We start from the raw sequence: 13,795 nt of genomic DNA on the forward strand, positions 1-13,795 counted from the left end.
TGAAATGAAAAGAGCACCATTAAGCAAAGGGTAGTACTGAACACTGCTAACTTTTATTTTTCCTACTGAGCCATTCATTTGAGCAAGGCAACTTGCTTAACTTCTCTATGTCAGTTTCTCCATTTTTTGAGGTGGAAAAATATCTATTTCAAAGACAAGACTATAAAATCTGCAAAAGTCATAAAATCATTGGGGGGAAAAAACAAGATGTTACAGAAGTATGAAGTACAGTTCCACTCTGAAAAGCAACTCTGAAGAGAGGCATTGATTTTCAGGCTTTTAATTAAATCAGTATCAAGTTTGTTCACTCACAAGTAACAAAGCCTTCTTTCTCTAAACCATTAGCCTGTAGCCTACGAAAGTCTAACCGATTTCTTTTCCTCACTTACAGAGTATCACTAAAATTCTGTAATTATGTTGAAAATTACTGACAAAAATAGTTATCTGAGATGTAGCATTTGCCTTTATTAATTTGCATAGATAAGTTCCTAAATCCTCAAAATCTGTAAAAATATTCATCTAAATTTATCAAAACAGGAAGTTCATGGTTGTTTTTTTTTTTTTTTGCCTCAAAACAACACATTTCAGTTTCAGAATGAACTGTTTTGAAAAATCCTATTAATTATGAGCTGCAAAAATTTTTCATTTATTGTTTTATATGTACGTTAAATAGTTTTTCATAAGATTAATTCTGAGTGGAGCTATAACAAGGCTTTCACTATTGAAAGCAGCTACACCTCAAAACATTCAGAGCTCAGCTATCACACCATAGACAATGTGTGATTGAAAGTTTATTGCAAAGATCTTGAATCTTCTCTCCAACACCACTGTCTTAAAAAAAATGAGAAAGGACACAAACAGAACATAAAACAAGTATGAAATCACGATAACACTGACACCAACATCTGAAAGTTGAAATAAACTTACATTTCTAGGTAAAAAGTACACTACTCTTTTTTAAGAAAAAACATTTTTAAAACCTTCTGTTTTGAAGGTACTGCTTTCTGCATCAGTTGCTGACATAATTACTTGACTGCACCTATATTATTTCAAAATCTATATTCCATGTGTAAAAAATAGCAGCATCAAGGCGACCAAATCAGGTTTTAATTCGAGAAGTTACTTATTTCTAAGAGAAGTTACGAAGTGAAATTTCTCAAATACACACATTTTAAAAATATACATACTGGGAATATGATGGAATCAGGATTCCCAAGCTGTTATTTAATTGCTGCTTAAATGCCTAGCAATCTACCTTTAAATAGCCACAATATTTGAAAAAATGTTGAAAATTTCCCATACTTGTTTAGAAAGCTAGAGAGAAAAGTAAAGTGACAGACACAAAATGCACCAAAGCAAGCCCTTAAAGTTACAAATGCCAGTTCTGGCATTGATAGCACACTGATAACTATAAACCATAGACTGCAGAACTAAGGATTTCAGATCACTGCCACTGCTGTCAAATAGGACAGCATATAAGAGCTGTATCAAAAGTATGTTCAGAGTCATGTCAAAACAGGTTTAAAAAACTAGAACCAACTAGCAGCTTAAATTATAGCTTTAATGAAAAACTGTGAGAGTCTATTTCTTTACAGACTGTATTAAAAATGGTAAAGGTCCAGATGCCACCGCCACAACCACCTGAGTTAAATAAATAGCTATACTATTTGCAGATTGTCACAGTGGTATGTCTAAAGGTTGATAAAGCTATTTCAGGTTGACAAGGAAGGGAAGAACCACAGCTGCTATGCTGCTCCCTGCTGTATGCAAATTCCAGGAAAGAATGCTAGTTTCCACATTGGTTATTATTCCTCACTGTTGTAGATGACATCATCATTAATGTGACTATTCACCATTTACTTACCTTTCAATTCCTCTTTTTAAAATGATGTTAACATAGCAAGATGTGGGTAACAGAAGGGGCTGCATGGGTAGGCTCTGTGAGAAGAGAGCAGGAGCTGCCTCATGCCAAGCACAGGCAGATTCCAGCTCCAAAAGGGATCCATCACTGGTCAAAGCTGAGCCAGTGAGTGATACTGCTTGTACATCTGTGGTAACATATTTAAGGAAGGATAAAAAAGAGCCATGAAGCAGTCACGTGAGGAGTCAAAACTGAGAGACACTCCTCAGCAGGCACCAAAGTCAGTGCAGAAGAAGGGTAGGAGGTACTCCAGGCACAGAACAGAAGTTTGCCTGCAGCCTAGACAGGCCCATAGTGGAGCATGCTGTCGCTCTGTAGCCCATGGGGCACCATGCAAAGCAGATTTCCACATGAAGCCCATGGAAGACAGGACAAAGCCGGACATCAATATGATCTGAACAAAGTCAGAGCATGTGGAGAAGAGCACTTCCAGAAACAGGCTGTCTGGTGGGAAATTCTGGCCAGTGTGGGTAACACACTGAAGTAATTGGTTCCTCTAGGACTACGCTCCAAAGAAAAGACACGTGATGGAGCAGTTCTTGAATTGAAGACCATGGGAAGACCATACTGGAACAGCTACAGAAGGACTGCATCCCACGACAGGGACCTCACCCTGGAGCAGGGGAAGAGAGTAGAGGAAGGAGCAACAAAGACAAACCATTATAGACCAGGAGCTGAGTCTGGGAAGAAAGTGAGTGGGAGAAAGAAGGTTTCAATTTCTTTTTATTTCTCCCTATTCTACTTTATTATCAACTGGCAATAAATTATTCTTTAACAAATGGAGTCTGTTTTGTCTCTGATTTGCTGAGCAACTTCCATATCCTTATCTCAAGGTCTTTTTGTTTGTTGGTTTGTTTTTTTTTTTCCCCAATATTTTCTGCTGTGGAAGGAGAATAAGAGTGGCCCTGTGGGAACCTGGGAACCCAGCAACCAGACAAAGTTAACACACCACTCAAGAGTAAGATTTTAGAACAAACTTGTGTTACATTACAGGTCTCACTCATCTTTTGTGAGGAAAATTATCCTGAGCTACTCTGAGTGTTTCTTCTTAGGATTCCCACATCTGGCAAAATTACTCTTCCCACAGACTATCAAAATATATTCACCAAGATACACTAAAAAGTGCAGTGAAACATATGCTGGGAAAGTGTGAACAGATTCACTCTTGACAAAATATATATTATTACATTCTAACTGCTTGAGAAATAACCTCACATTACTTACCATCTTCATGCCTTAGAACTACTAAGGATTTTCTCTGGCACGAAAAGATTAAAAGAGACTTTCTAGAGTGTTGTAGGAAAATGACCTTCCAAGGTAATAGCTACTTCATTTTGTTTTGTAATATTATTCACTACTTTGAGTTGATAAAAAGCTATTCATTATTTTTACACTTTTCTATGTGGCACTTAGTTCTGAACCTAAATACTGAAATATGCTAAGCAACATAACAAAAAATATTTCTCTACCTTTAAGTTCATATTTAAAACTTACAATAACCTATAAAATTTAATTGTCACTTCATTCTTGAAATGCTTCTTTTCTTTAAAGATCTTTGTGAAAAATCAAAGACTTTGAATCCAAAAGAAGTCATAGTCATGCTTCCTCAAGGCCTCTGACACAGTCCCCCAGATTACCCTTCTCTCCAAATTGGAAAGGTATGGATTTGATGGGTGGATCATTCAATGGGCAGTGAGCTGGTGATGAGGTCATACCCAGACAGTGGTGGTCAATGCCTCAGTGACCAGATTATTGACAAGTGGTATCCTTTAGGAGTCCGCACTGGGACCAACACTCTTTAATAACCAAGCTGTGTGGTACAGTCAACATACCTGAGAAACAGGCTGTCATGCAGAGATACTTAGGCTTAAGCACTGGCCCAGATGAATCTCATGAGGTTCAGCAAATCCAAGTGCAGGTCCTGCACATGGGGTTTTGGCAACTCACGCTACCAATAGAAGGTGGGGGACATAAGGATTGAGCACAGCCCTGCTGTGAAGAACTTGGGGATACCAGTGGATGGGAAGCTCAACACGAGTCAGTCTCATGATCTCACAGTCTAGAAAGCCAACCATATCCTGGACTGCATCAAAAGAAGTGCACCTAGCAAGTCAAGGGAGGTGATCCTTATTCTGCACTAGTGAGACCCACCTAGAGTACTGTGTACAGAATCACCTCCCTCAACCTGCTGCTCACACTTCTCTTGAAGCAACCCAGGATATGACTGGCCTTCTGGGCTGCAAGCACACATTGCTCATTCATGTTGAATCTTTCATCAACCAACATCACTGCCCCAGGGCTGCTCTCAAGCCATTTTATACCCAACCTGTATCTGTGCTTAGGACTGCCCCAGCCCAGGTGTGGGACACTGCACTTCACCTTGTTGGACTCTATTAGGTCAGCATGGGCCCATCTCTCAAGCCTGTCCAGGTCCATCTGCATAGCATCCCTTCCCTCTAGCTTGTCAACTGCACTGCTCAGTTTGGCGTTGTCTGCAAACTTGCAGAGGGTGCACTCAATCCCACTTGTCTATGTCACCTACAAGGATGCTACATAACATCAGTCCCAACACTGATCCCTGAGGAACACCACTTATCACTAGTTTCCACTTGGACACTGAGCTACTGACTGCAACTCTGAGTGTGACTATCCAAGTGAGTGGTCCATCCACCACATCCATTTTTTTCCAATGCGTCCTCAGTATAGAAGAGACATAGATCTACTGGATAAGGTCCAGAGGAGGGCCACGAAAGTGATTCAAGGGATGAAATACCTTTCCTATGAGGACAGACTGAGAGAACTGCGCCTGTTTAAGCTGGAGAAATCAGAGCTCCCAGAAGTCCTCATAGTGGCCTTTCAATATCACAAGGAAGGGAACAGACTCTTCCTTGCCCACGGAGATATTTAGTATCAGGCTGGACCAGACTATGAACAACCCAGTCTAGATGTAGATATCCTTATTCATCACAAGGGAGTTGGACTAGAACTAGAGAAAGAACTAGAGACTAGAACTAGGACTAGAACTTGGAGAAAGGTCTAACTCGAACAATTCTATAATTTCACCAGCCTATTCCACTGTATAGGGTTGAGACAACAAGTGCAGAACTGACATCTCACTGAATGCCATACAACTGGATGTAGCCCACAAATACAGATCCCTCCACAGAGCATTTATACCCTTAAGCAGATAATACTCTAACTTAGTGCCATCTGCAAACCTATTGAGGGTGCACTTGAGCCCCACCATCAGCATCACTGATATTAAACAATATCAGTCCCAGTACTGAGCCCTGGGGAACATCCAGTTGTGACCAGACATAAGTTGTAACTGTGACTTCTCCTTTTACTAATCTCTAGAAAGAAAACTTCACATATTAAAGCTTTCTGTTCCTACTCTGTGTGTTCATGTAATTTCAAATTATATGCAAAAACTAAAGGCAATACTTGATAGACTTTCAGACTTTCAATGCAACAACCTTTCCTTAAAAACGAATGCATATAGCAAGATTCAAAGGCTTTAAATTTTGATTAGATTATCTGTCTTAGTTACTGATTCCATACTTCATAGAGCTGACAGTCCTACTGAGTTTTCATTATCAATTTCAGGGAACTGCAGTTTGAAGTTACAGTGCTAAATAGGAACATGCTTCAAAAATATACTGAATATATGCATACACATTTCATTTGTAAGTAGCAGAAGATTTATAGTACTTCTTAATCTAACAGTTTCAATTTTGAGTGAATCACACATTTTAGTTCTGTATCAGTTTCATTTTGAATAGTACAGTTTGCATCTATTAGATATTTCTCTGAGCAGAAAATAAATGTTTGAGAAACGCAGATTAAATATTTTAAGGATTTATATAAGTGGTTTTGCTAACCTCGTACTGTCAGCTTGCTATATAACTGTGAGTTCATTTCCTTGTCTCTCTTGTAACGTCGATACTCATCAACAGCTTCCCGTGCCACTGTGACCGTCAAAACAAATCCCTGTTAGAGATATAAAGATACAACTCAGAATTAACAAAGGTCTAGAACAAGCAGAGTACTGCTCAAATTAAGAAAGTAAATATTCTAATTTCATGTTCTTATCTACCAACATGTCACAAATACTGACAAAGAAAAAAGCTTTTTTTTTCCCCCCCTGAAAAATTAGGTATCTCAATATTTCTGCTGAATTTTTCACAGGATGGTGCCACTGCAGCTCCTAGAAATACAGAGTTCTACATGCGGTAAAGAATACAAGACCGCACTGGGATAAACATCTAGAAGTTTCTACTCTCCCTCCCTTTTCTGTTTCTTCTCAGATACTGTTCCTGGCTTCTTGAACTCAAGTACTTAGTCTTTCTCCATGAGTGAAAGAGGTATATATCATTTTCCAACAGTACAGGGACCGTACTCTCATTACTCGTTACTCTCATACAAGTAAGATCACGAAGAGAGGTTTAGATATTCACAAATCCTCCAACAGATAAATATTTAGACTATTTATGTAGCTTAAGAAGTCCACCAATATTCCACTTCTTTACAGAAAGCTTTAAACCATTAGACTACTTGCAGTTTGCCAGTCTTCCCCCTACCCTCTTAGTAGAGAGCAATCAAGATGTAGAGTTTTCCTAAAACAGTCTTGACTGTAATTTTTCCCTGCAATAGCAAGGTTGTTTTCCAGTTCCAGCTCAACATTCCAAGGCTTAATCTGTTGCAAGCTTGGATTACACACTTCTTGTTTATTCATGTTTGCACAAGCTGCATCAATCAAATTATAACTAGGTGGAAGAAACTACCTTCGTAAAACATATTCCTACTCATACCTAGGGCACAACCAAATCTCCTAGTCATGCTAGTATTACTGAAACCCAATTTTCAGATCTCAATTTAGCCCTTTAAGTTAGCAGAAAGTTCAGACAGTCTTGTTTCAGAACTTCATTTTCAATGTTGGAAAATATGAAGTGCAAAACCGGTCAACTACACTCCGAATGGTCTGTGGGTGTGACAGGACAGACATGCTGCTCTACTTGTGAAAGAGTTCTTTTGAATTTTTGCAATCTTGTCTATGTTCAATTTCCTCAGACACTTTAATGACAAAGCAAACAAAAACTAAGTTATAGCTACTCTTCTGATTATTGAACTTTTCTCAGCAATTTCTACCAAAAAGGGGGTACTGCTAGCACAGGCTGTGATCATGTTGCTGGATGGGAAAACTGGAAATGATATTCAAAGTATCCTTTAATAAGACCTATCAGTCTATACAGAACTGACCATTTATGTTATTAACAGATGATCTGCATTATGAAGTTTGGGGGAATTGCTTACTCTTTGATAGAGATGAGAAGATGTCACACTAAGTGATTTCTTTATTTTTTATTTTCCTTACCACCCCACTAATCTACAGATCCCTACTTAGCTTTTCACAATGGAGAGATCAACTTCCAGACAAGGTTAATTTCTGTCTTTTCTTACTGGGTCAGCAAGAAAGACCTTCGTAAATACTCCCTTACGACCTCCCACTGTTGAACAATCTTCCTGTCTTTGAATTGTTGGGTTTTTTTTGTTGCAGCACAAGTTGTCCTGGAGATTCTTCACACCTCTATTTCCAGACAACCTCTCCTTGATCAGTACTTAAATGGACACACGTTGCAACAATTTAAACAATGAAATCAATCCAGAATATTTACTACATTGACTTGCTGAAAATGACCTTTACTCAAGCAGTCAGAATGCCATTGTTCTCGAATACCTCTGAGAATAACCACTGTAAAAAACTACTTCCTTTTAAAATGAATTTGGAAAACAAAGAATTTATTTTTCCTGACTTTTTTTAAAAATGGGAGAGGGGGTTGTCTTAGGAGGATGAAAAAGAATTAATGGTCCTGATACAAATAAGATGAGAATTACAGATCACAATAATATAGCTGGCATACCTCTAAAAGGGTCTCTCCTCTGAAAAGAATACAATTTCCAAACCTCAGGATAACCAAGTCAGAGGCAACTGATTTGAACAGTTTCCCAAGAAAATATTGCAGAGAGCTCAATAATAGAAAGACATATTGAAAAGAAACCAGTGCACCTGGAAGTGCAATCGACCAGGAAAAGCATGTTTAATGAGTAACTTATTTCCAAGACACCTTTTCTTTCTGCTTTATCCACAGCTTAAAAAAAAATGCAATCTTCATCAATTTTTATGAAAAAAATATCATGATCAAAGTAGACAGAAGGAAAGCAAAAAGTGCGTGCTTTCAATTCTGCTATAGCCAGAAGAAAAGTCAACACAAAAAAGAACTGGACCTTCCAAATGAGGTTCTCTATTAGCTAAAGTTCTGAGGTTTGTTGTTTTGAGATTTGTTTTTGTTTTTCTCTAATCTCTCAGGCGACCAACTGCTAAAAAGAAGCATTATACATTCAGACTGGTCACTTGACAAAAAGCATTACCAAACAACTCCACCTGCAATACCCACTGCAATTTGACTTAAGCATTTTCTTTGTTCCATATTTATTCAGTGAAGCTTATCTGATGCTAATTTATGAGATTTTTTTATACATTAGCTTTTCACTTGAAGTTTAAAGTGTAGTTAATAGCATTTTTCTGTTTACCAGAGGAGCCCAGTATGTATACAGGTAGCCTATTTTCAGTGCTGGTACAAACTGTGAGCAGGACACGACGAGAAAATAGAGATTCAGGAAAAACTTGAACTGTTCATATAAAACCTAAAATAGAGAAAAAGAACATAAAACAGATAAATACCATAATTTTTATATCCATATAAATATTACACGTAATATATATAAAATCACTTGATCATGACAGTAGATACTGCCATACAAACACAGTACTGTAATAGTGTATATAGTATTTAGGATATTATATAGCGTGTTATACAGTATAATACTATCATTTTATTATTAGATAGCTATTTTTGTTGAAAAAATTTCTTTCTATCTCAATGACTTCTCAACCTGACAAAGCAATTCCCTGGATTTTTTTAATATTTTGAAAACTGAACTATGTGAGCTTACAGATCTTTAAAAACATTTAACATCTGTCAAGATCACAGTGCAAAAAATTTACCGTGGAATTTAAAATAAATTTGCAATAATTCACATCCACTATGTTTATGACAACAAGCAAGATAAGTTTCTGAATTTTTCCCCCCTATAGTGGCAGCACAAAAGCAGACTCCACGTGCTTCATTAGAAGGTGAGGATAACATGGTATCTCTGGCAGAATAACCAGAAGAGGCTACTGGACTGGAAATGCTATTGTAAAATTGAAACTGCATCACCTGAAACAGTGAGTAATCCATTGTTTCAAAGTTAAAGCATTCAAAACAGCTCAAATGCCACATTTGAAGAGTGTGCAATGCAATGACTTCTGCGTGAAAATCAAAATTACTTCACACATATATACTGCTCTCATCATCAGTATTACCAGTTAATTATGTAAAAGACTAAACCCTCGGTGAAATAAATACCCAAGAGAATTAATTTTAAGGTGTCTGGCCATCAAGCACAAAGTACCAGCACCTTACCAGTCAGTATCTTGCAAGAGCGATACATTGCTGCTGTTCTGTTAAAAGACTCTCTAGCAACCTCAAACCTGAAGTGGAGATTTCAAGATTGGAAATGATAAATATGTAAAGCCAAAAAGTCTGAATTTGAATTTGTAAGGAACATTGGAGCATTCTTCCAGAATGAAACTAATTCAGCACTTCTATCTCATCACAATAGTGATGCAGCTCATCATTTCTTGCCTTGTTTTTTTTCTTGCTGTTTACAAAGACTTGATCTATTTGGTCAAAGAAAAAGTCCACAAAATACTCTGGGAGCTTTGGGCCTCCAAGCACATCCATCCTACAGACTGGGCTGAGATCTGCAGGCAGAGGTTGAACAGCACTTTCCTACAAATTCTTTGAATATAGTAGATCATTGACAGCTTTTTCAGCACAAAGACTTCAGTCTCGTTAAGGAAACTTGAAGTCACATAAAACTAATAACAAAAAAATAGACTACTGCTTTGAAGTTCATAAGAGGAATGATAAACTGTGGACCACTTCAGGTATTACGAGAATTTATACAGAATTCCTGAACAGGTGTCAAGACTAAGATGAAATAATAAACAAACAGCACATGCTATTGGAAGCAGGCTGTTTTGGTTTTGTTTCTATTTTTTTTTTTTCTTTTTTTAATAAATGGAAGGAAATCAGACCTAAATTTGAAAACATCATAACTCTTTCACCCAGTAATATCCTGTTAATCTGAACGTTATCTTTTTTGATATAAAAATCACTGTAAACTAGCTATTGTCAGTTTCACTGTTAAAAAACACGCTTCTAAGCAGAAGACGGATTTCACATGATGAAGACTTCAACTAGGGTAACTCATTCAGGCCAACATTTAGTTACATCTATGGATTTGGAACCAATACAACTGTGCTGTCCACAAATTACTTGCAGTTGAACAGAACAAAAACAGCTACAGAGTACCTCCAATCAATGAGGACTGTTGATTTATGTCCAGAATTAAAATTCAAAAGCCTTTTATTTTCACCTACTGTTGAACTTCATACTTAGGATTCCACTTTGTTACTACAGAATTTCAAATAATACTAAATGTGTGTGATTTTGTCTATGCAGCTAAGTCAAGATTATCCAAAGAGGTGAAAAACAAATCGCTCTCAACAGAGAATTGCAAGATATGGCTAATCCTTACAGGAAACATGAATCTAGTTTAGGATCTATACTATACACTGAAGATTTCTAGTCACAATAATCAATGCTTATTATATGCTTAATGAATTTTGTGACCTTTAGGAAAGCATATGCACCTCAACCAATTTCACTGAATTTAATAATTTAAACTTGAGAAGAAAACATTTACTCGGTTCGATAGAGATGAGAATATTTAATCTACCTATGATAAGTGACATTTTATTTATCTGACAGGAGATCAGTCTTAATTACAAAGCCATTTGTCTCTTTTTTAATAAAGAAATGCATTAGAAAGCATCTGCCAGTCACCAAAGGAATAGAATCAATACTCATACATCTGCATGATCACTGAAATAAAAAATTTAAGACAAAGAATGTTTGTAAAAAATTGATGCATCCTACATTTGAATGCAACAGGTCACTGAATGCTTGGAAAGTACTACTAAAATATGGGATGTTACCATATATTTTTAGGTTTTATGTGCTGATGCTTCAACAGTTTTCTTACCTATTGCTATATTTCCTTATAGTAACTAATTTTCTGAGAGTGTGAACAAACATTTCACCTTCATGTAAGCAGCTTACTTGTGTAAGCAAGCAACTTAAACACTGGAAACAAACAAACAAAAAAGAAGCAAACTATTAAGGTACCGCATAGCTTCTTCCAAAGAAAAAGGCAAAAAGCAACAAATCCACATTTACTCCATGACAGAAGTACTGTCTGAAGGACTACAATCAAAACCAAGACTTCATTATTCTTAAAACTCCAATAAGAACTACAACTTTGAGAAGTACTGGTCTACTAACCTAGGCTTGCTTATTTTCATATAAATAGAAGGGATTTTTCCTTATGAGGCATTCTATAGCTCAGAGTGCATCATTTATTATGCTTTCAAAGGCAGTGAGTACAGTAAAGTACCTGTATGAGTACATTGATGGTCAGTTGGTTGTATCTCTAGTTAGTGTTCTCTGGTATTTCCATAATTGATCGTTTAGGAGTGACTGTGTTTCAAGAAGGGGATTCTAAATTTCTAATTGTTTACAGAAAAGTGCATGGAAATGCATCTCAAATTAGTAATGCTTCACTGAATTCCAACCACACAAAACATGCAAACATTTTTCATGTAAATATGCCTTTGAAAATACAACATTTAAGAAAAAGTAGCCTTGCTTTCACTCACATGCTTAAAGACATCAAGATAAATGTCAAAAAAATGAAGAATCTGGGCACATAAAATTATCTTTTTGCAGAACAGACAAAAGTACTACAGAACATACAGTCAGTCCAACATCAGAAAACCAGCAGCCTTACCCCAGGTATAAAGGTAAAGATGTTGTATTTTTGATTCTTAATGGCATTTTTAGGGTATTTTTCTTCACACTTTTCAGGGCATCCAAGCCACACCGTGCGGGCCTTCAGCTCTTTCTTTCTTCGGCAAATGTTTATGAGCCAATCAGAACAACTGAAAAGAAAACAAAAACAATTTTTGATTTTAAAACTATAAATTAGATGTACGTGATCTTTGTTTTCCAAACATGGAATCCTAAAGGCAAACACATAAGGAAAACAGGGTGGGTTTTTTTTTTTTTCCCTCCATATCTACATTGACAAGCAAGGTGTTTACTTCTAATATTTACACTAAGTTCTTTACTTTGACACAAATATACACTTTAAAATATGTGCATCTGTACATATATACATAAATATATATTTAAAACGTGAAACATGTGATTATAAATATGAAATATAAAATAAATATTAGAGCAACCAAGAGGAAGGTGTCCCTACAGGGGAGAGGAAGGACAAAGGACATTAGATATCCTTTACAGTCCCTTCCAACTCAAATCATTCTATGATTCCAAAAAATATGGATAAATAACAAATATATTTTAATATATATATAAAAAACATTTTCACATTCTTTACAGGAAAGTCCAATAAGATTTTGTCAAGTTACACACACCTCACCCTAATAAAAACTGAAAAAATTGTTCTCTATCTCCACGAAGAAAATAATGATGGGCTTCATCTGTGGCAAATAAATCAATGTTGGGAGGAAGCAGAGGCAAGTGACAGACAGACAGGAGTCCTCCTAATGACTATGGTGGAACAAAATGCTGAAGGAAGCTGGAATTGCTACTACTGAAGCTGTCAGACTTTGCTGGAGCAGAAATATACAGTAGGTGCAATTTGTACCGTGCAGGCAAGGAATTAACTGGGTGGCCACTAAAGTCCCTTCTTAAACTTCTTCCACAATGTCAGTGACATGGAATGCACAAATAAGCACTGAAGACAGACTGATTACATCACTACACGCTACATAATCCCACATCCTACATAAAATGCCACCTGTAACCTATATTATCACAGGTCTATTTACAAAATAATTTTGCCAATGAAGAAATGCAATTCAAAGTTCTACAATTTTCTTATAGAAAACTAGACTACGCAGAAGTAAAATCATTCAAAGCAACATTCACTATGTTTGGGAAAAGCCACTACACAGTACTCACAAGGTGGTATTTAAGGACTTCAGCTCTGAATGCTGGATTCTTAGCATTTCCTTCTTAAAGGAAGCATTTCCTTCTTTCACTATGGGAGGGACACCAATTTGATTTGATTCTGTGCATTTTAGGTTTGTTACAAATATACACCCATTCCAAATTTTTTTCCCATCGTTTTTAAATAGCGACAGTTATTCTTCTTTGAAAACTTTAACAACATTAGTTGAATTTTCAAATGCAGTCATGCTTTTTAATAATATTCAAAAAACCAAAGATACCTCATTATGGCAAAAGTCTTTACACTAACATGAGCAGCATTGCCTTCTACACAGTTCCACAGGCAGTTTAATGGCTGTGAACCCGTCCTGCTAAAATGGTAGTACCACCTTCCTTCAATAATAAAGTTGTGCATTCTTGCCCCTTATCCTGAGCAGACAGAAGTCTTTATACAACTGTATGGGTAAATTCAGACCATCAAACTGATCCAGTTGTAAGCTTAAACAGAATAAAAACAGGATCTGTTTTCAGTCAGATTCATCCCTCATTAGAACTGTGAACATAGTTGCAAGGACTCATTTACTCCTGAAGCATAAAAGTGGAACAACCAAGTACTATAACACCTTAGATCTAAACTTAGTAAAACTGCTCTATTATTAAAGCCTTA

General features: G+C 36.6%; 1 protein-coding gene across 6 annotated transcripts in view; it reads right to left on the reverse strand.

Moving 5' to 3' along the window:
• ATP9B (ATPase phospholipid transporting 9B) overlaps positions 1–13,795 on the reverse strand; it is a 166,254-nt gene that overhangs the window by 132,199 nt on the left and 20,260 nt on the right. For 5 of the 6 annotated variants that reach the window (XM_090136847.1, XM_031609940.2, XM_031609919.2 and 2 more), the window contains 3 exons: positions 11,939–12,089; positions 8,513–8,626; positions 5,803–5,911 (listed from right to left, as the gene is read on the reverse strand). In XM_090136847.1, coding sequence (XP_089992973.1) covers positions 5,803–5,911; positions 8,513–8,626; positions 11,939–12,089 — 374 coding nt within the window. Of the gene's footprint in view, positions 1–5,802; positions 5,912–8,512; positions 8,627–11,938; positions 12,090–13,795 lie in introns of those variants that run through there. The other variant, XM_031609948.2, reaches the window with a different exon arrangement.

Source organism: Phasianus colchicus, chromosome 3 (assembly GCF_987193195.1).
Source record: "Phasianus colchicus chromosome 3, bPhaCol1.hap1.1, whole genome shotgun sequence".
NCBI lineage: Eukaryota > Metazoa > Chordata > Aves > Galliformes > Phasianidae > Phasianus > Phasianus colchicus.